This window comes from Camelus dromedarius, chromosome 10, assembly GCF_036321535.1.
Source record: "Camelus dromedarius isolate mCamDro1 chromosome 10, mCamDro1.pat, whole genome shotgun sequence".
Lineage (NCBI taxonomy): Eukaryota > Metazoa > Chordata > Mammalia > Artiodactyla > Camelidae > Camelus > Camelus dromedarius.
This window is the reverse complement of record NC_087445.1, coordinates 49,323,116-49,346,957: the sequence shown is the minus strand read 5'-3', so window position 1 is coordinate 49,346,957 and position 23,842 is coordinate 49,323,116. Positions and strand designations below refer to the sequence as shown.

Here is a 23,842-nt window from a genome sequence, read left to right as displayed (position 1 = left end):
TTTTTCATTATAGGTTATTACAAGATACTGAATATAGTTCCTGGTGCTATACAGTAGGTCCTTGTTGTTTATCTATTTTATATATAGTAGTGTATATCTGTTAATCTCAAACTCCTAATTTATCCCTCCTCCCTACCCCTTTCTCCTTTGGTAACCATAGTTTGTTTTCTGTCTGTGCATTTAGAGTATTTTAAAGGTCCTCCAGATTATTCTAATGTTGGTTGAGGACCACTGGTATAGTGGGAGGTTATAATGCTATTTCCCTCCTATTTGCCACACTATCCCCAATAAATGTTAAATTTTTTCCCCTCTGGATATATTAGTGGCACAATGATTACTCATACCCCAATATATTACTGAAGTAACATATTGAGAACAGCTTACAACATGATAGACCCTAACATCTGAATGGCACATCAGAACTTACACATTCACATATAGTTTTTTTTTTTAATGGAAGTATAGTCAGTTACAATATGTCAATTTCTGGTGTACAGCACAATGTCCCAGTCTCACATACACTTTTTAATTTGATTTGCACAAGAGTCTTTGCAGTCTAGGCTGGGAAGTGATTACCATTCCCATTTTACAGTTGAGGAAATAACTGCAGAGAGGCTGTGTACTCACACAAAGTCGCCTCTAACTTCCTCAGGGCTCTTCATTATGGTTTTCAATCCTTGGAAATCTTCATTTCACTTGCCAGAGTGGTTAAAGATCAGAAAAAAAAAACTGAAACCTTGAGTTCTCGAAGTGTTTTATTAAGATGAATCTTAACACATTTACACATGTACAGGGGCACAAAGGTGAAAGAGATAAGAAAGTAGATGGAATGAGGAATATAGTACATTAGAGGAAGAGGGATCCTCTCTACTTTTTAGGACCCTTTCTACTTGCCCTCTCTCTCTCTCTCTCTCTTTTTTATTTTCCTTAATGGAAGTGCTGGGGATTGAACCCAGGACCTCATAGATGCCTAGCATGAACTCTATCACTGAGCTATACCCTCCCCTCTTCTACTTGCCCTCTTATGCCACTCCCTATATACCTACAACATCTGCTTTCTCATCATTCTCATTCAAACACAGTGTGTATCCCCAAATTTTCCACTTTTCTTCTTGGCTTAGAACCTTGAGACCACAGAATTTAAGTTTTGCAAGAATCCGTCTAGCCCTACCCTGTGCCATCCTCTTCTCATGGTAGGTACAATGGTGGTTCTTTCAAATCCATGAATCTTATGATATTAAATCTAATATGATGTGTGATAAAATCCAAAGCTTTAATTGATTCTTCAAAGGGATCCTTCACCAAAATGAAAGATTGAGTTATTACACTGAGAAGTGTTCATCAAAGTGTAGGCAGATGACCACCTGCTTTGAACATTTAGATTTTTTTAAGGCATGTTCCTAGGTCCTACCTCCAGAGAAACAGCTGTCTCATAAACTACAAATAATTATATATAACTCTAGGTAAGATGATAAAAGCTTCAAATCACATAATAGTGCTACTTATTTAAGTTCCTGTTTTCCATAAAGAGAAATTTTACCTTTAAAAGAGATAGCAACCTACTTCATCAGTGTCTCCAAGTCTGCATTTCAGAACTTCTCACACTTGTTAATGTATTTTTGGTGTTATCATCGTTGTATATGATATCTAAGTCCCGGAGGGCAAATACCTCCCATTTTCTACAACAGTCTCCACAAATTAAGCAAGACTATCACTTTTAGCAACACCCCCACCTCGTGGCAAATTGCAGCTATTACTGCCACAGTTCTACAATGCGTACATAGCTCAGCGGTTCTCAAACTTGTTCTTTCAGCGGCCCAGAACTGTTTCCTCTGGGAAACAGAATAATGGCATTCCTTTCCAAATTTTCAAGTGGAAAAGATCCATCAGAGGACAAGTAGGTATATGAATTTTTATCAATTTTTAAGGTTTTTGTTTTGAAACCTACAATCTTTAAATCTTTGGCTCCTTATGATGTTTTTTTTTTCTGCTAATGATGTTAGTCCATGATAAATGAACAGGTTGAGGAACAGCTTTTCATGGCTGGCAAGCTTTTAAATCTGCGGACATGTATGGTTTTGAATAATTTATCTCGCAGGCAATATGTCTCCTTACAATCCCCCTGCCCTCCATGAAACAACAGTATAAAAACTCAGAAGTAGAATAATGTATACAGAGAAATATACAGATGAGAGATGACATTATTATGACGTTATAAGTGGGTAAAAGGCCAGGCTATCGGTCCAGGGGACTGGTCATCACATGGGATGAATAACGGTCCTTGCTGGCCCTCAACTTTTTAGAGCTGCCCAGAAGCAATGACTACAATCTCCTTAATGTATATGGCAAGTTGACTCAATTTCATTCTCGCTTCAGTTCTCGTGAGATCTGGAGCACAAGGACCAGTCCCTACTTCTTAACCTCTAGTATGGTGTGGGGCTACCCATCTATTAGATCTGAAATAAGAGTTACTTGGGATTCTTTTCTGACAAAACATCGTTTTTATTATGGAAAAGTGGGAGCATATAGACAAGTGTAAATGACCATCTATGTATTCCCACCACCCAAGAACAATGAACATAGTTTCCAACATCCGATCATCTTGCTGTGATAGTTACATACACACATTCTTTTTCTTAAAAAATTAGCATCATGCGTTGTATATGTAGGTTGCTTATTATTTCGAGAGCTATCCTTACGCACAAATCTTCATCGACATGTCCCTCTTGGATAAACGGGTAACGCGGAGTCGCTGGCTGCCCTGGAAGGGCGGGAAACTGCAGCTGACTACCCGCGACGAGGCCCGCAAGCCCTTAACCGCAAACTTGCGGCGGCCTCCGGCCCCGCCCCCCGCGCGCGGCCCCCTCCTGCGCGAGTGCTCGCTCTTGGCGCCACCCGCCGGCGCGGCTCCTGCGCAGGCGCCAGGCATGGAGACCGGAAGCGGAAGGCTTGAACGCGTTGGGTGGGCACCTGTGTGACCAGTAACCATGCGCAGCTTGGAAGAGCCCGGGCCTCGCCCCGCAGCGACCCCGTGCGGGTGCGTGAAGCCGGCTCTGGAGACAGGTAACTTCTAAGAGGCAGGAGGGTCTGCGCTCAGAAGAGCCCTAAGTGCAGGCAGCCGACTTCATTGCATAGAGGGACGGGAAATGCGAGACCCTGAACTGACGTGGGTCGTTTTCCTACTTGTTGCGAAGGCACAGGTCATGTGCTCAGGTGACCACGTGATGTGTCTGAGGCGGGCAGAATGATCTCATCTCTCCCGTTCTTGGTGGCTCAGATCGACCTGATCTTGGTAGAACAGCCACGTGCACTGTAACGGCCTTTCTCTGAGGGAGTCCTCACTCATAATAAAGGAGAGACGGAATATATACAGCAGGTGTTATGCCGATTAGGAATTAATACCACGAGGGAAGCATCCTGTGCTTTAGGAAGTGAGGGGAGGCGGAGGGTGTTCAGGGGGAGGACACAGTTTTAAACTGGGCCTGGAAAGATGGACATGAGTTTTTTTCTCAATTTTCGCCCCTGTTTGTAGAGCAGAGTATATTAACTTTAGAAATTAGAGGAAGCAAATGGGAAGATTAAAGTGGCCGGCCATCACCCAGAGAAAACCACTGTTAATATCTTACTGCCTACATTCCATACATGTTTTAGTGCATACACACTAGAAATATGAGTTATTATGCGACTCCACTGCCTTATAACTTTAAAAAACCCTTAAGGTTCATAAAAATCTTTTCACAGCAGTTACTGTTGATTTTAAGTGCTTGTGCACTGTATTGTTTTATAGATGTGCTCTAACTTATTTAACCAGTTCCCTATTTTGAGGCATTTAGGTTATTGCTGGTTTTCACTGTTATAAATGAAAGTTCTTGAAACTAAAATCTTTGTGTATGTTTTAAAAATTTCCCGAAAGTATTGTTACCTGGGCAAAGTTTGTGCCTGTTAAAGAGTATGAGATTCTGACTGTAAGTACCAAGTATTGGATGGAAAAGGGAGGCGTCGGAACTGTTGATTGGATAGAGAGCCTTGGATAGCAGGCTTAGAAATAGGACATCTGTTAATAGTGGGGAACATAGTTTAGAGAGGAGCATGACATAAGGAGCTCAGAATCTGGAGGATTGGTGTAGTGTGTTTTGAGGAAGAGAGGGACTGGCTAAGGGGAGTCGAATTATAACAAGAGTAATTTAATAGTCCAGGCAAGAGGTTAAAAGGACCTGAATTTTTCTGTCTGCACAAGACTTGTTGATAAGCCTTGTGTACAAAAAACTCTGCATTAATAATTCGTTGGTCTTTTTAAAAATTACACAGTTAATACAGTTGTAATATTGTTAAAATGAGGGAAAAGCCTGAGCAAGGGCTTTAAAAACCTCTTCTTGTTGAGCACTTTCTGTTGTACTACGTGTCTTACATATTTTAGTAATTTTGTAACTTTCCAAGGTAGGTATTATTATCCTTATTTTATAACAGAGAAAACAGATCCAGAGAGGTAAGCAGTTTTGCCCAAGGTCACACAACTAGTGTAGTGGCCCTGTGTTGTTTTGTCCTTTTTTCATACTGGCCATAGCCCTCGGGGAACCTCTTCTGCCTCTCCATATAGTTCTCATGCCGGTACTACTCTGGCATACCTGGGCTTATCCCTATCCTGAATGTAAGGTAGTTCGATTTAATTGTTGATTTACTTGTCTACTCTGTCAATATACTAGACACCTTGAGGGTAAAAACTGGTCCTTGTTTATGCCTATACCCAGGCACCTAGCACAGTGCTTACCAAATGGCAGGTGCTTAATGATTTGTTTGTTGGTTTGTTTTTTGAGATATGAGGTGAGAGGAAGAATATCAGGATCCTCTTGGGTGTGCCTTCTCGGGTCTCCACTTCAAGTAGAGCGTTCAAGCAGAATTTATATTTGGAAATTATTGAGCATTTATATTTCTTAGCATTTATTCCAAGAATGGGGCACAGAGAATATATAAGTTTCAGAGGGTTCAGATGTATTAGAATATGGTAAGTTCCCACCAGGTTATTAGATGGATATTTGATATGTAGGGAATAGTCCCAAACATTTTGAGAGTGACATAGTTGAGGGACTCCTTACAATGTGGCTCATGAGTATGCTTTCAGTTCATTGCTTACCTGGTGTTACCTTGCTTATGCTCTAGTAAAGATGCACAAAGAAGTTGGAATCGATCTAATTGGTTACTACTTACATTTATCATAGCATCTGTGTAACCTGTGAAAAATTGGTAAAGACTATTTCAATGAAGTGGTAGCTCAAGTTAGTTACACACTTGTAGGCCCCCAGTCAAGGGCAGGAGTCTTTGATCATTACTTAGGATATGACATTTCCCATGATATTGCAGCTAATGTAAGATTCTCTCAACCAGCTGTTGACTCCACTGTGATAAGATTCTTGTTTTGTATCTTTTCCCCAAACTTAGCAGTGTCTGGCAATTGGAGACAGTTATAAAGTGTTTGTTAAACAAATGAAATAAGACACAGGGATCCCAACTGATTTTTGGCCATTTTCCTTCATGACATTTTTTATGAACAGCAGAAAATTGTTTACTGTATTGATTCCACAGGGCACAGCTGAAAATTAAAAAAAAAAAGAATGCCTGTAAACATAATTGACAAAAAATTTAAAGTCCTCAAAAACGTACATGGTACTGATGGATCTTAGAATCTTAATATTGAGAGAAAGAAAGCAAATCTGAAAAGATAACATACATTTGATACCAGTTTTTATAGAACTCAAAGGCAAGATAAATGAAACATTGTTTTTGCATGCATATGCATGTGATAAAATCATTTTAAAAAAAGAAGTGAATGGTAAAGACTACATTCATTCAAGAAGTGAATGAGCTAGGCCACACTTGTCTATCTCAAGGGGCAAGGTAGGGAGAGAGGTAACATAAAAAGATGCAAATTGTTGATAAGGCGCTAATTCTTGGGCTGGGTGGTGGTAACAAGAGTTCATTTTAATATGCTTTATTATATATGTGTTACATGTAATATTTTATATGTCTCACATAATATAGTTTTTACAAGTGAAAAGTAATGAAGAGTGCTGTGATGGACTTCTCTGGGGGTATATTCTTACTGCCTGTGCTGGTAGGACAGACTTAATGGAAGCTGGAAATAAAATGAGAGCCTTCATGAAATGTGAAAAAAAAGTAATCTATAAATTCAAAGTGGTTGTTGTGGATATCTTGGACTTTAAAACCTATACTGATGCTGCCTGGCCAGTTTTTTCTTCTTTTGAAAGGAGTTACTGCTTTAAAAACATTTTAAGAAGTGATTTGTAATTATTGCCAAAATTTCAAATATTGTAGAAATTACAGTTAAGTATAAAAATAATCCAAGAACCTCTCAGCTGATGTTAACCACTATTAACATTTTTGGTGAATATCCTTCCAGACAGCTTTCTAGACATATATTTATATATACTTAGACAGGTAAATATATACAATTTTCATAAGTAGGATTATGTTATACATATTCTTCTTTCACTTTCCATTTTAATCAGCTAAGATTTACATAATCCTTTTTCTCATGCAACATGAATTTTTAAAGTACTTAATCCTCCTGTAGGCATGTACTGACGATGAGAATATAGCAGTAAATAAGATAGTAAAACTCCTGCCCATGTGGAGCTCACATACTAGTGGGGCAGAGGGCTGCTGGAGCAAGACTAATCTGAAATCTAACCTGCCTCTAGATATTTTAGTACTGTGATCCATGCACTCCCTTTATTGCTTAATTAAACTAGTTCGTTTCATGTGTTCAGTTGTTTTCAATTGAAAGCATCTTTACTTACATACAACCCCCATCCCCTTATCTTTCATTATTCTTTGCCTTGTATTTCACACTCTAGCCAATCGAAATAGCTTGTTCCCTGCTTATGCTATAACATTTCTCATTTAACTTTGTGCATGTTATTCCCTCTATATGAAATACCCTCTTAGCGCTGACCAAGGTCACATAACATAGCAATGATAGCGTAGAATTTGAATTATGGTCATAGTGGGTCTTCTAAAGATGCCTTCTTCTTTCCATTCTTTCTTAGACCTATGCTCTTTGCAGCTTATTATCTAATGGGATATAACAATGCGTATGTAATGATGAGCATATTTATATGTATTTATAAATACTATAAGAATCATGTTTTATAATTGCATAACACCTAGTAGATTTTAAAACTATGAAATCAGTGCATTAAAGAATACATGTTTTCCTACATCTTTGCTTGACCTTTTGACTAATGATTTCTTAACTAATTTTCTTTTGTAGGGAATCTTTTAACTGAGCCAATTGGTTACTTGGAATCCTGTTTCTCAGCCAAGAATGGTACTCCAAGGCAGCCATCCATTTGTAGCCATTCACGGGCTTGTTTGAGGATTAGAAAAAGCATCTTTAATAATCCTGAACATTCCTTGATGGGTTTAGAACAGTTTTCTCATGTTTGGTAAGTTGTTTTCTAGTTAGAAATGATATTTGGCCCAGAACTTGTGCCTGAGTAAAGTACTCCAGTTGGAGGCAGTGTTGGAGACTGCTATCTAGACCACCATTGCCTGTTGCATGGGATTCCTGGACTGTGTTGTGCATGTGATTGTCTGCGTAACTTGGACGCCCTCGGGGAAGCTTGGGATCCACTGAGAAGGCACACTCTATTCACACTTGGTTCTGGTTGTGATGAATGCCTTCTGTTGAGCCGAAATCTGTAGACTTCTCAATACTGTCCATGGGTCATCATTCTGTCTTCTAGACCAGGGGTCAGCAAGCTGTGGCCTATGGACCAAACCCTTCCCACCTTCTGCTTTTGTAAATAAGTTTACAGGAACACAGCCACGTGTGTGCATTCCTTGATGTGTTATCTGTGGCTGCTTTTGTGCTGCAGCAGCAGAGGTGAATAGTTACAGCAGAGACTGGTTGACCTGCAAACCCTAAAATACTTACTGTCTGGCCCTTTACAGAAAAAGTTTGTGGACCCTGTTGTAGACCCATGAAGCATTAAGTCTCCTCTTCCTAAAAGACAGAAGAGACCTTAGAAATCTAGATACGTAGTGTTGCCTATGTTAGAGCCTGCGTGGTAGTCCTGTTGGTTGCTGTCACTTGGAATTCTGTCTCTGTCCATTTTTCCTCACCCCAACATCAGCAGTCTGAATTGGTCTGATTTTACTAACAGAGATCTAAAATTAACTGTTTACTCTGAAATAGTTTATTTTTCATGTTAATTTGGGGATATGGGTAGAGTAGAAAGAACATGGGTGTTCTGACCAAGTGTGTATGATCTTGGTTGAATTACTTATGTTAAAAACACTGCTGTTATAAAAGATGGACTCTGAAGTATATAAAGAGATTTTTCCTTATTCCTCCTGTTTTTCTCCTTTCTTGTCCCCACCCGCCCCAACACTCTTCAGAGATTATCACTGTTAACAGCTTGGTGGGTATCCTGCCAGACCTTTTCTTTTTTTCTTTTCCTTTTTCAATACACATAGAAACCTAAATATATACATATAAAGTGGGTGTTTGTTTTAATAAATGGAGTATGTTTTGTTCTCTTAGTATATATCATGACGGTACATACAGATTTACCTTGTTTGCTTTGATAGCTGCCTGTTATTACAAAATATAGAGGTACCATGATTACCTATTCATTTTCTTTGCTTGGTTTCCCACATCAAGTTCTCTTTTACTTTGTGATTTGTAGGAACTGTTCATCTACCACAGATATTAACCCACTGTCTGTTATACATGTAGCAAACCTATTCTCCTGGGATGACATTTTATAGTACACAATTTTAATGATTTAATGAATTCAAATCTGTTACTGTTTTTCTTCATGAATTCTTTTTGTACCTTGTGCAGGGAGGCCTAACGAAGTCATTTAACACTTCTGAGCCTCAATGTCCTCATTCTTAAAATGGAAGATAAATCATACTCCTTAGGGTTGTTAAGAAGATTAAATGAGATGAGCATAAAAATGTCTAGCACACTGCCTGGCACATTGCAGGCACTTACTTAGAAAATACTGTTTATTCAGATACTTGACAAATGTCTCAAGTTCCTACAGTGTGCCAGTCATTGTGTTGGGGCAGGGGGTGTAGAGTTAAGACTCTTCCTTCGAGAAACGGGAATGGTATTATTCTTTTTTTCCTCTACTGATTACGTTTTACTCCCATTAAAAACATTCTTTCTGTGGGTATTAAAGTTTTTCTCCCCCTCAAGTCATTATGATAGATTAACTTGTGTTCTTTTCTAACTCAGTGGTTTGGTTTATTTTCAATAGGATTTTGTTTGTTTTTCACAAAAATGGTCATTTGAGCTGTAAGGCAAAAGTGCAGCCTCCCAGGCTGAATGGTGCGAAGACTGGCGTTTTCTCCACCAGGAGCCCACATCGTCCCAATGCAATAGGACTGACGCTGGCCAAACTGGAAAAGGTAGAAGGTAATTTCTACTTTGACCTTTTTTTCCCTTCACCAAAAGAAGTCTTATAAAATCAACATAGTACTCAGCACTGGTTGTTATTCAGACAAGTGCCACTGGTGTTAGCCCCTGAGAATCACCAGACATTGAAGAAAACGAAATGATTAAAAGAGTGTTAACATTGGAACACTTTGAAATAAGCTTTCATAGGATGCTCAGAGTTTTAAGTCATTGCATTTATCAGAAGTTTGTAAATTATCTAAAAATATCTCTTAAGATTTCATAATCATTAAATTAGTAACCAAGTTTTCTCTGACTGGGAATGTAATAAATACAAAATGATCCAAAAAAAATCAGACACTTTCAAAATTTAACACATAGTACCTGTTGCACGTGTTTATATGATCAGCATCGGGCAGTGCTGTGTTTTCTTCCTCGCAGCCCTGAGGACATGGCCATGCATCGTGGCTGGAGTGCCGCCGTGCACTGTGACGTGTGCCAGAGGGTCTGGGATGAATACGCCATAGACTGAACATCTGTCAGACTGTGGAAGAACCTGTGTAGAATACCAGATTAATTTTAACTACATGTTCACACATAAACTAGCTAATGAGCCATATGTTTTAGAAAGCATCTCTTTCTTGAATCCCTCTGACCTAATCAGCACATTCGTTAGAGAGGCAGAAGATGAAATGGCAGGTAGATAGGAATCAGGACACCATTCCACGCTTCAGCTTCCTTGTTTGTAAAGTGGGCAAAGAAGAAGGATCTGCCTTCTCTGGCACTCTGGGATTTTTTTGAGGATTTTATGAGACAAAAGCTGTAAGATGGCTTTTCAGGCTACCGGGTGCTAAAAAAGATGAGAGTGGTTACTTTGCTTGTTCTTTCCCAGATCTTGAACTCCCCTGCTGGGCGTTGGGTAGGTTTTCCAGAAAAATTTTTGTAGCCAGTCTAACTTGAGTTTTATCAATTTGTGATGGCTAACCAACCTAGGTAATAGGACTGGAACGTTTTGTGATCATTTGTGCAACCCATACATGCTTTCTGAGTGCTGAATACGTGCCAAGCATTGTTCTAGGTGCTGGGGATATAGTGGCAAGCAAATTGGATAAAAATCCCTGCCCTACAGATGAGCTTAGCATTGTTGAGGGGGAAATCAAATCAGAAAGGTGAAAGGCAAGCACACTAGCCCTGTGGACACTTATAAATAAGCATTACGGTGATAACCAGTGCTTGTGTGGTGCTTTCTGGTTTACAAAGAGTGTTCATGTACAGTATCTCACAGTGGCTCCTGGGTTTGACAGGTAGCAGTCTCCGTGTTTTGGATAAAGGCATTGAGGCTCTTAGATGTTTGGTAATTTGCCCAGTAGCATTCAGCCAGGGGTTTATCTGACTCCAAATCCTGTGAACTCTCCCCTGTATGCCATTGCCTTTCTTTCTTCTGCAGACGTTGTTGAGCATAATCTGTCATTTAGAAAGTCCAAAATCTTCTTCCCAAAGTTCCAGGTTCATTCACAGTAGGCATGTTTTAGAGATCAGAGTCCTTTGTTAGTCATGTTTTTCTTAAATGGAGATAGGTTCAAATGTGATCGCATGTGGTTTTTTGATTTCTCATTTGGCCAATTTCCCAAGGGTCAAGTTAGGAGACTCTGTACTGGTAGAAGGAACTGACTGTAGCTGTATAAGTGGGACAACAGGGGCCCTGTCCTTAGTATTTAGTAATGGTGACTTACATTCTGCTTAGTTATTTGTCTTGATGGAGTATTAGATTCTTCTTCCTGTGTAACAAATTACCATGCACTTAGTTTAAACAACACACATTTATTTTGTGTTTAAAACATTATTATGTTTCTGTGAGTCAAGAGTACGGGCACAGCTTAGCTGGGTCCTCCACTTGGGTATCACTGAGCTGCAGTTAAGGTGTCAGCTGGGATGACTTCTGTTCTGGAGGTTTGGCTGTGGGAGAATGTACTTCCAAGCTCACTCTGGTGGTTGGCAGGATTCACTTTCTTACAGTTGTGGTTCGGAGGCTCTTAGCCTCTTGCTAGTTGTTGGGTAGTGGCTGCCCCCAGCTCCTGGAAGCCACCCCCAGCTCCTAGAGGCCTCTTGCAGTGCCTTGCCACGTGCGCTTTCCCAGCATGGCTGCTTGCTTTGTCAGACGCCCAAGGAGAATCTCTCAAGTGAGTCTGCCAGCAAACACAGTCTTAGATAACACAACATGGTCAATGGAGTAGTATCAAGTCATGCTTAAGAAGAGGGGATTAAATGCCAGGAGGTGAGCATCATGGGGTCACCTCAGATCTGTTTGCCACAGTGGAAACCTTCGTCAGTCTCATGGAGATATGTTGAGGCCCTGGAACAGAGTTAGAAGCCCCAGGGATGCAAAGGCACATTGGCCTCACCTCTGTTCAAGGTCCTACTTACTGTCTAGGAAGAGAGTCTCTAAGCAGGTCATTGCCAGACCACGTGACAAGGCTCCAGAAGAGGTTTGGGCACAGGTTCCTTCATGGAACCCAGAGGAAAGAATACTTGTGTCTGCAAGAGTCAGAAAGGCTTTGTAAAAAGGATGTCACATGAGAGCCTTGAAGAGTAAGTTGGAGTTTGACAGGTAAAGAAGAGGATAGGTTTCTAGGTGGAGAGAAAAGTGTATTCCTGCACCACGTATAAGAGAGCCTGGTGTGTAAGAGAATTGTGAGTAAGCTTGGTGAGGCTTAAGCAGATAGTGTTGATTCTCCAGTTGTTTACACTGTTCTTCATTGTTAATATTTCACGTTACAGGTGGAGCCTTGTACCTTTCTGGAATTGACATGATCCATGGCACACCTGTGCTAGACATAAAGCCCTATATTGCTGATTATGACTCGCCACAAAATTTGACTGAGCCCTTAGGGGACTTTAATTTACAGAATAACCAACATAAACCAAAAACCGTATCCCAGTCTGATGGCAAGACTGACAGCTGTTACCAGCAACAGCTCTCGAGATATGATGAACCGCAACCCAACAGTTGTACCAAGGGGAAACCTAAATGTCCCGAAGACAGAACTTCAGGAGAAAACGACATGAAACATGATGACACAGTAAAAGTCCAGCGAAGCCCTGCTTCACACAGGGAACGAGCAGCAGATTTGGGTGTTGAATCAGAAAGTGGTCAGAGTCCGAGCATGGCAGAAGAGCAAAGTGGCTCACATCACCTGGAGAAGAGCTTTTCAGAGGAACAAGCAGACAGGAGGCTAAGGAGAGGGGAAAAAGCAGTGGTCCCACAAGGCAACAGTGCGGAGATGCCACCCGAGGCTCTTCCCTGCCCTTCCAGGGCGGCCGGTGCAGCCCATCACAGTGCGGTTCCCGCCTGGGTGAGAGAGGCCCCCGTGGCCTCCTTGGAAGTCCGGTTTACCCCGCACGCGGAGATGGACCTTGGGCGCCTCAGCTCAGGTGAAGCAGGTGTTTTCTGTTTCTTATTGTTGAAGGAGAGATGAGCTTTTACTGGGAGATTTAGCGAAACTTTGTATTTCTGAGGGCAGTTATAGGAAGTCTGTCATCATGACTCGTAAAGAAACGGAGTATAAAGTCACATTGGAGCGACACCATCATCTGATGGCTTTCAGTCAACAACTGTTCAGTACAGTGAGTCCCAGGCATGTAGTCAAGTGTTTGCTGAGAACGGCTGCTGCCCGTGAATTGGGCCTTTTTGTCTACCTGTTGCAGTAGTTCCTGGAGTTTTCAAACAGCATTCAGAGGCTAAATTGTGTTTGTTCTGTACTTACGTAGGTTGAGTTTTTTCCATCTGTTTCGCTATCTGACTAGCGAAATGTCCCATCTTACTCTGTCGGGTGGCTGTTAGTTCAGCATCTGGCACAGAGCCCAGGAGGCAGAAGGAGAGAATGTCTTAGCATAGAAATTGTCCCCCAAAAGTCCCAGTACTAGAGGTACGCACTTCACTGCAGAAGCGAGGCCACAGGGCTTTTACTTGGAGCCTGTTTACTGTAACAGATGGTTCTTAACAACATTGTTATCTGGTTTCTCCAGCCCATGGCAGATTGCAAACAGCCATCTAGAATGAAGGAAGGGCCTGTGAAGAAGTGGGTGCAGTGATTCCAGTAAGAAGTAGCCAGTTAGCTGCCAAGGAGATGTCTAGTTTCACCTGCCGCTGGATGCTTGTGCTTCTCTTTCTTTCCTAAGGCTTGATGTTTAGACAGAACATTTGATTTTTAAATTGATCTCTTTATTTTAAAAGTTTGGTTTATGAAAGTTGTTTCATCATCGTGTACAATTCACAGGAGGGGGAAGATCAGCTGTTTTTTTTTTTTTTGATGATCAGTTTTGAAAAAAGGATTTTGTGGTAGACCAAAGCAGCACTGCCTAGAAGATTTTACCCCTTTTCTTGTGGTTATCGTGGAATGCTTCCTCCTTTGGAAAGTTTTATGTTTGTCAAACTGCAGTTCACTGAAAGGCTATAATATGCCTTACTGATAAAAAATGGTTAAAAAGAAAAATTAGACATGTAACTGTAAAATGGGGACTAATTTATAACAGCAGAATTTTGAGCCAGTACAGAAAAAAGAAATGACCTCAGGAAGTTCAGAGTCTAGAAAAGATAAAAAGATGTTGAAATGGCAGGGGGTTGGGCATTGGCGCTTGAGTGTTGTGGGCACACAAGGGAGAGGGGGTTCTAACTTGGGGAGTGGAAAATCTGGGAAGGCTTCTTGGAGGAAAAGGGATATATTTGGGCTGAGCCTGGAAAGATAAGTGGGTAGGGAAGTGAGGAAAGGGCACCTACACCAAATGATCAGCCAAGCAAAGTCCTGGAGCTTCTGCCAGACACACTGCTACTGAGGAGTGTGGTGTTTTCAAAACTTCTTTTCTGAGTGGCTTTAGAGTCAGTTTATGAACCATGCACTAAAGGAATCTTAGCATTGCATAATGGGTCCTTGGTTTTTGACCAAAAATTGTATTTTATAGCTTACTTACCACCTTATTTATTGCACATAGCCCAGAGTGATTTTTTGGCTGTTTTCTTAAAGTTGAATTTACTTTGAGAAAGATAAAGACCCACCACCACTCCACACGGTATTTTGAACAGGAACAACATTGTTTAAAGCACATGCTTTCCTGGAAAAGCCTGGCTTCGTTTGGTTATGTGGTCACAGTTAATCTTTTAAGTTTTGTATGTACTTTATTTTTAAAAATTAAAATACATCCACAGTGATATAAACATCGGAAGTTTTCCCACTTGACGGGGTAGACATCTGTTTACTGAAATACGCACCTAGATAGAATGGGGTGGCCTGTTCCCTAGTGATGGCATAGAACTTTCTTGGTGTATCAGCTTCACTGTCCTTGTTCCTTATGGAATGTGGCATTACTTTTAATTGTGAGTATGTGGCAGTGCTCTCTGAGGCTCTCCCCTGCATGTAGCCAGTGCTGTGCGTACGTGTGGCTTCCTGAGAATGCTGGGAATGTCATGCCTTTCCCTGACCATGGCTGCACTCTGAAGAGAAAATGATGAGGAATTGAATTAAAGTCTACGTTGAACATAGGAAAGTAACACTTATGTTGCCAGAAAGTGAAAGCTCGGCTCTCCTAGTTAGGGGACTAAAGAAGAGTTATCACCATGATTTTTTTGTTCAGCAGATGAGAATTTGGGCGGGGGTGCATAAATTCAGTCTAATGACAGTACCACTTGAAGGTGACATTCTCCATAACGACTGAGTAGATTTTCAAGTGATATTCAAGGAACCAGCCTACCTCCACATGGAAGTTCACTGTACTGAAATTTGCCCTGCATGATTTTGAGCATCAAGTTGTGTTCTTCTCATTGCAGGCATTGGTCAGGCTTCGTTTAAATACTTTCGGTCGGCAGAGGAAGCGAGGCGGGCCATCGAGGCTGTGCTGTCTGCTGACCCTCGGTCCGTGTATCGCCGGAAGCTCTGCCAGGATCGCCTTTTCTACTTTACTGTAGACATAGCGCACATCACGTGCTGGTTTGGTGATGGCTTTGCAGAGGTCCTGAGGATCAAGGCGGCTTCTGAGGCCGTTCAGATGAATGACCCTGAGGAGTCCTTGGTGTCTCTAGGATCGTGAGTAGCCTCCATCACGTCTTTAAAACAGCCTAATTGACTTCGGGTGTGGCTGTTGGATTTTCTGTACAGGCTACACATGTGCCTTTTTTGCAGAAAGAAGCAACACTTTGGGATCTCACTGCTTTGATTGGGCAGTTTAGAATGTTTATTTGAAAAACATATGTTTTAATAAACTAAGAGGATTTAGAATTTAAGAAATCGCCATATCGCTGATAGGTTTTTGATTGGTTAATACTGAAGAATCCAAAGGTGACGCTGTCTCAGTGATTCCTGAATTGGCACTTGATAAAACTGGGCAGAAGCTGGGGGATGTGTTCAACAATTCATACTGGTTTTTCTGTCTGAAAAAGCCTGACCTCTGTAATTTATTCTACATCAAATTGAGTTATGGTATCTTAAGAAACTAACAAATCAAAAACAAGTGGTTATAAATAGCTTTAGAGATTAAACCCCTGCATTGCAGGCTTTGTCTCTCACACACACACTTGTGTATGTGTGTATATTTAGTCCTGATTCCAAAATAGGGACTCTGAGATTTCTTTGGATGTCTTTGTATGAAAAGAAAGTCACTCTTAGGAGTCCAAGAAAATAACTTAATTACTGGTTTATTTCTTATTTATTCTATGACTATTTACTGCGAACCTATATGGGTTAGATTTTGGTGATAAATGAGATGGACAGAATGTAGTTCTTGTTGCAGGTCATAGTGGAGGAAGAAGACACCAGCTCACTGTTGTATTACAGTTAGATAAGTATAGTAATTAAATCAGAACATGGTCCCTGTGTTAGTACCACACGGGAAGCAGTTTCAAAAATGTATTGCCTATAGGTGATTTTAACGATGTGATCCCAGATAACTGAAGATTTATGATCAGCGTAACCAAATTAGACACTGTCAACATGACGTGGGCTTTCCTAATTGCAGCTATAAATCTTCATAGCTATTTGATCATGGTTTTGAAACGACCGCTGCTGCCTGTGGCTACTTGCAGTCATTTGTGGCTGATGACACTGCACTGTTGAACCAAACTGGGTTGCCTTTGAGGTTACTTAGAACCTCTTAGGGAAGTATTTTTAATTTGATTTTTAAAAGCTTTTGAATTCAAAATAATTATAGATTCACAGGAAGTTGCAGAAATAGTGCATAGGGCCCATGTACCCTTGACTTGGCTTCGTCCTGTGATTATAATCTTGTATAACTATGGTATAATGTGAAAACCAGGAAGTTGACATTGGTACAGTCTACCCTTTACTTTGATTTCAAATTCTTTTCTCTTAAAGTTACTTTGAGACTGAATCAGATCTTGAAGCACAAAATGTTGATATTTAATATGGAAGAAATAACTGAGGACGATACCAGTCAGCCTTCTAGCAAGAGGAGTGTTCTGTTGTTTGGGGTTTTAATATTCTCAGGGTTTTAGAACTAAATCCTAAATATAATCCAGTTTCGTTCTCCGCCAGCTTGCCAGCCTCTTTGGTACTCCCCAGTGACTGGCCTTCTCCCCCTCCTTAAACCCCTCAGTGAGGACCCTTCAGCCCTGCTGTGTGTAGCTCATTATTAAAATGTTCTTCCTTTGTATGAAATGAAATCTGTTGTCCAGCAACTCCATGCTCCAGCAGGGCCGCGTAGGGTAAAGCTGATCGCGCTCCGTGTTTTCTGCAGCTGTTTCTCATATAACATGTGAGCACCTTGTCCCACCCCCGATCCTTGAGTCCCCATGTGAGCTTTTGTCTCTCGGCAGATATTTCCAGTGTCCTGTTGTGAGGAAATTTGGGTCTCTGGGTCATGAACTTCTATTCCTCAGAAAGAGAAATCATTTGAAGTAAATCTTCTATTCCTTTTCATCTTGGAAACTTTTTCAAAAGAAAGGAACACAGATGACATCCACCTCAGTTTAGCCTTTGCTTTCTGGTGCCTGTAGGGGGAACCCTTGATAGCTGATTATTTTCACTAACTTCGGGATAAACTCCAGGAGTTGAAGCTGTTTAGGTCATTCTGGCTTTGGGCCCACCTGCCCCAGCTTTCCAGAACAGTAACTTCCACAGGAAGTACTGATACTTGTTAATCACATATAGGATGAAGTTAGAAGGATAAGGGCCATTTATTAAATTTTAAAATTGTAGCTTGGTTTAAAGGGCAGGATGGATTATTCCAGCATATGGAGGCTGTGCACAACCAGGCAGAATCATGAGCTAAACGCATGAACTGTGTGTGTGTGGCTTTTTTCTTTGGACAGAAGAAAATGAAGTTGAGGACATGAATCAACCTCTTGTTGGTAGTTTTCTTTTTATAATATGGTCCCAAAGGAGACAAATAAGGACTCAATAGTAATGGAACCTGTATTAGCTACTGAACTTCTGGCATGTCCTTGGCACTGGGCACCTACTTTCCCTCCATTGATCAGAGGGTAAGTAACGTGCTCAGGCTCCGCGGTTGGCACCCTTCCCAGCTTGGCTCTCCTGCCTCCCCCAGTGCAGGTGCAGATGCTCAGCAAACCACGCTGCTTTATGTGAGGGTCGGCAGGCTGGACCCTTCTGGGAAGCAGTGTGGGAGATGTGGAGAACACTGAGGCTGGTCTCAGAAAGTTCACGTGCTGCTTCCTGCTCCACCCTGTGCTAGCTGTGTGACCTTGGGCAAGTCCCTGCATCCATCTCCACCTCCTGGACCTTACAGAGTTGTTAATGAGGATAATGCCTGGGAACGTATTTTCTAAACTCTTCATGGTCTATAAACTTAGCTTATTTTTAAAATTGTACCTGTCATCATCAACACCCTTTCTCTGCCACGCTGCTCTGGCTTACCTGGCTGGACAAGCAGATTGAGAAGAATCAAGGGGTCCATAAAATCCAATGTATGGATGGCCTGGGTTTTCTATTATTATTATTATTATTAATAATTAATAATAATCATTACAGAATTTTTTTTAAAAGGACTTCTTTTAGCAAGTTGTAGGATGTTTTGCTAAGAGAGAGATCACAAAGTGCCCCCACCTGAAGGACCGGTTGCCCACCTGGCTCTCCCTCCTGAGGTTGTACGTGTACCAAGAGCCGCCTTCCCTGCCCGTGCGTTCAGTCACCAGCTCAGCCCGTCTCATGTGTGATCCTCTTTAGCACCCTTTCTCTTCGACCTTCTTTCCTGATTTCAGCCCAGATATTTCAGGAAAATCTCTGCATTTCTTTTATGAGAAAATAGAATTGTAATAATGGTGTGAAATTATTAAGGGAAGTTCTACCTCTGTGGCAGAAAAGAGGCAAGTCATAAGGATTAAAGCTCAATGAAATATAAGAGATTTTTGGTCATTTGTTAAAAATAAGCTTCCTCATCTAGACAGTCACCAAATGACCCTCTAGTGTCCTTGATGTTCTGCTCTCTGCCCCTTCCCTGCCTTTGTGGCTTCCGAGAGCTGGGACTCAGAGAGGACATAAAGTTTAGGTCAGTGCATGTGACTGTGAACAACAAGCACTAGAAAAGCCTTGTCAGTGCCCACAGTGGGGCAAAAATTCAGTGATACACTCCCTGTTTTCTGATGGAGGGGACCATTTGGCCTCTGAACTCCCACCACACCAACCAGTCAAATTTGAGTCAGTGCATGTTTATGTTGTGCTGACAGAATGAGTAGGATTGGGTGTAATGCAGGGTTGTAGATAGCTTGATTCAGATTCTTCTCTAATTCTTCATGCAATTCAAGATATATAAAACTTTTTAATTCAGTGTTTACAAATTTTATTTAAAAAATTATCCACATGCTAAACACTGAAGAACTGGCTAATAATTCTTCACAGTGATACAGACATTATGGTTTACAAAGCCATTTACGATATATTGTCTCCTTTGGTATCTTAGCAATGTTATGGGTGGATTTTGCTTCTAGAAGCTAAGCTGGGAGTCTAACCACTATTTAGAGCAGGGCTCAGCAAAGTATAGTCTGAAGGCCAGGTTTGGCCCACAGCCTGTTTTTCTACAGCCTAAGAGCTAAGATTGATCTTAACATTTTTAAAAGATTGTAAACAAAGACAAACAATGCTCAAAGCAGAACCTGTGACAGAGACTGTGGCCTGTAAAGCTAAAAATATTTACTCTTTGGCCCTTTACAGAAGAAGTTTACAGACCCTGATTCAGAAATTATTTCTCTGAAAAGGTGTTTTGAGTTCCAGAAAGGTTATTAACAAAATAACTTTTGGGTTATCACATGCTTCTAAGTCATGGATTCTCTGTATTTTGAAAGGATTGAGTCCTGTAGCCATGTGAGAAAACTTAACCAATATGACATAAATAGTATTATAAAAAGCATGTATTATAATATCCTATTCATATGTGTAAAATGAGGTTGTACAAATCCATGCTTACACATATGTAGAACATTTCTAGAAGGATAAATAAAAGTATGCTGACAGTGATTGCCTGGGGGGAGGGTCATGTATTCTCTGAGAATTTATTAGTGAAGGGAACTTTTCACTTTATCCTCTTCAGTATGTTGTGGATTTTTTTTTCTAATCATGAGCACAGATTATTTTTATATGTGGAATGTAAGGAGAGTAAAATGTCCTAACTTAAGTTTTAGATTTGTGAATCTAAATACATAACTATGTATCTTTGTCTTCATTCCCTGCCCCCTAAATCTGGTGAATATAGTTAGAGACATTGTCACTTTTTCCTGGAGCATCACGTGTGGATCACAAAACTAGAAACCACTCAGGTCACATATCAGCTGTGGAGCTGAGCCAGTTAGGGGCAGGTAAACCGGCTGGGCCTGGGCAGCTTGTCCCAAGGATGCACTGACATTTTCTGTTCTTCCAGAGACAGGGTTTTGGATAAGGCAGTGTGTTTCCAGGCAGAAGACATTGCAGGTGATATTGCTGGCAGAGGGCTGAGCCACTGAGAGCACCGAGCCCGGTACTCGCCAAACCTGTGCAGTTCATCCAATCTGGAGGAAGGGATGGGTCTCTGCTTGCAGGATCCATTCACTCATCAGGTCCACCCACTGGTTCTCTGTCTACTTGCATTTAGTGAGCTCATAGGTCATATGACTGTGGGGGTTGCTCTCCCTGGGTCCCCAGGGCTGCCCCTTACCCACTGTCAGAAGGGGAGCTCTGAGCTCAGGCTCAGGAAAGGAGAGTCTCAGAGCTGTGGATTGGCTGTTCCCACTGGGTCAGGCAGCTGTGCTGAGGTGGAGGTGGGGCAGACTAGGAGAAGGGCAGGCTGGCATGGTGGCAGGTGGCAGGTGGCAGAGCTGAGCCTGTGTTGGGGGTGGAGTAAGGCTGTCAACAGATTTGGAGGCTCAGGCTCTGCCTGAGTTGGGGAGGAGTCGAGGTCTGAGAGAAATGGCAGAGCTAAGGCAGGACTGAGTCCCAGAGGGGTTAGGTAAGTTATCCAGGGACCTCAGGGACTTCAAGTCAGAGACCCCCTCATATTGGAGCTGGAGATTTTTCTTCCTTAGTTCTTTGCCCAATATACTATCTTTACCAAGATGAAAGGTCACATTCAAAGATACCTTCAATATAGTGGACAACACCAGTAAGAAACGGTGAAGCAAGGGAAAGAAGTGACATAAAATGGATTGATGAGTGAAGCCATGCCCCAAATTTCCACTGGGTCTTAAGGTGGGAGGAGCTTTGTCCTCAGAACTTGCCCTTTCTTCCTCTTGGGAATCCTTCTACTACCACACCAGCAAGCCTGGGTCAGTCTGCTCGATCATTAGAGATACATGGCTGAGTCTCAGCTGACACTGAACCTGTCACCAGACATACTGAAGCCATCCTCCATCATCCATCTCTATCTGAATTGGCCTAGATGGCCCAGCCAACATAAAGAATCATGAGGGGAAGAAAAATTAGTGACATTTTAAGTTACTAATTTGGGGATGATTTGCTATGAAACAAAAAACAGCTTATACATTTAGCTACCACACTCTTGAGAGGAGCAGTGGAAAACTGGAGGTTTTTTTTTAACAGGAGAAGTTAACATGACAAAATCCTTAAATGATGAAGGGGTCTTTAGAGCAGGATGGATTTTTGCGATAAAAGTCATGAATAAGTTATAATAAGTAATAACTACCATTTATCAAGCACTTCATGTTAGGTATGGAACTAAGAGTTTTAACATGGATTATCTCATGAGGAAAGCTACTATTATTATTTCCATTGTACAAATGAGCAAGTTGAGTCTCAGGACATTAAGTTACTCTGCAAGTTCACATGGTTAGGAAGGGGGAAGACTTAGCATATAAATCCTGAGTCTGTCAAACTGCAGAACCAACATTCTTAAACACCAATAACTCCAAGATTTCCATCCTAGAAGAATCTACAACTGTCGGTTCCATAAATTCAAATGGAAGAGTCACAAAGTAGAACTAAAACTGAATTCACCATCTCTCTCCCTCAAATCACGTCTCTGACTTCTGGATAAACATGGAGTGAACCCATATGTTTGTTTCTGCTGCCTGCTAAAATCCCAAAAATTGCAGCCAAAAGAGCAAATTAAACCCAAAGCAGAAGTCAATGAAACAGAAAATAAAAAACAAAAGAAATCAATAAAACCAAAAGCTGATTTTTTTTAGATCAACTTGGTAAACTTCTGGCCATACTGATTAGAAAAAAAGAAACACCAATGAACAGTATCAGGAATGAGAAGTGACACCTCTATGGATTATACTGATATTTTAAAGTAATACTATGAACAACTTTGTGCCAATAAATTAAAACACTTAGATGAAATGAATAAAAATATGAATATACAAATTACTAGAATTCACTCAAGAAGAAATAAATAACTTGAAGAACCTTTGTATCTATTAAAGAAATTGAAATTGTGGTTAAAACCCTCTCACAGAAAACTTCAGATGCAGATGGCTTCCCCTGGTGAATTCCATCAAACATTTAAGGAAGAAAAAAATTCTAAGCAAACTTCTAAATATTGAAAATACTCCAACTCATTCTATAAACCCAACATTACCATGATATCAAAACCAGATAAGCATATTACAAGAAAGAAAACTACAGATCAGCATCTCTCATTTGCAAAAATTCTAAACAAAATTTTAGGAAATTTAATCCAACAATATATTAAAGGATAATAAATCATGACCAAGTAGGATTTATCCCAAGAATGTGGGCTTGGTTTAACATTAAATAAATCAACAAAATTCACCATATTTACAAACTTTTGAAAAAGAAAACCCTATGATCATTTCAATAGATGCCAAAAAGGCATTTGACCAAATTTAATATCCATTCCTGGTTAAAAAAAAAAAATTCTCAGCAGGAATAGAAGGGAACTTCCTCAATCTACAAAAAACCTACAGCCAACACCATACACCGTGGTGAAAGACTGAATGCTTTCCAACCTAAGATCAAGAACAAGACAAGGACATCCTTGTGTACCACTTCTATTCAGTATTGTACTAGAAGTACTAGGTAATTCAGTAAGGCACAAAAAAGAAATAAAAAGCACACAGATTTGAAAGAGAGAAATAGAATTTTCCTTATTTACAAATGACATGTCTATGTAGAAAATCCTGAAGAGTCAACAGAAAAAGCTAATTAATTATTAATAAGTGAGTTGGAATATAAGGTGGAAATATGGAATATAAAGTCAAAAAACAAAAGTCAACTTTATCCCTATATATTAGTAGTGAACAACTGGAAACTTAAATAAAAATAGCATTTATGCTGGAGAGGGTGTGGAGAAAGGGAACCCTCCTACACCGTTGGTGGGAATATAGTTTGGTACAGCCATTATAGAAGACAGTATGGAAATTCCTTAAAAAGCTGAAAATTGATTTACCTTATGATTCAGCAATCCTACTCCTGGGCATATATCTGAAGGAAACTCTAATTCAAAAAGATACATGCACTCCAATGTTCATAGCAGCACAATTTACAATAGCCAAAACATGGAAGCAACCTAAATGTCCATCAACAGATGACTGGATAAAGAAATTGTGATATATATACACAATGGAATACTACTCAGCCATAAGAAAGAATAAAAATGTCATTTGCAGCAACATGGATAGACTTGGAGATCGTCATACTAAATGAAGTAAACCAGAAAGAGAAAGAAAAATACCAGATGATATCACTCATATGCAGAGTCTAAAAAACCAAAAAAAACAAATGAACTTATTTATAAAACAGAAATAACTCAATAAAAAAAGTATAAAAAAACAAACAAACAGAAACAGACTCACAGACATAGAGAACAAACTTTTGGTTACCAGGGAGGAAAGGGGGTGGGGAAGGGATAAATTGGGAGTTTGGGATTTGGACTAAGAGAGAAAGATGGACTGAGAAAGAGGCTGTGATCGAGTCTGTATCAACTAAACAGTTCTATGGACTC

At 40.5% G+C, this 23,842-nt stretch overlaps 1 protein-coding gene across 4 annotated transcripts in view; it reads left to right on the top strand.

Moving 5' to 3' along the window:
* The first annotated feature begins 2,930 nt into the window (after positions 1 to 2,930).
* The window catches only part of TRMO (tRNA methyltransferase O), a 51,952-nt gene continuing 31,040 nt past the window's right edge, over positions 2,931 to 23,842 (top strand). For 3 of the 4 annotated variants that reach the window (XM_064490332.1, XM_064490330.1, XM_064490331.1), the window contains exons 1-5: positions 2,931 to 3,063; positions 7,289 to 7,463; positions 9,288 to 9,445; positions 12,203 to 12,856; positions 15,246 to 15,501. In XM_064490332.1, coding sequence (XP_064346402.1) covers positions 2,988 to 3,063; positions 7,289 to 7,463; positions 9,288 to 9,445; positions 12,203 to 12,856; positions 15,246 to 15,501 — 1,319 coding nt within the window. In that variant the 5' untranslated portion in view covers positions 2,931 to 2,987. The remainder of the gene's footprint in view (positions 3,064 to 7,288; positions 7,464 to 9,287; positions 9,446 to 12,202; positions 12,857 to 15,245; positions 15,502 to 23,842) is intronic. The other variant, XM_064490333.1, reaches the window with a different exon arrangement.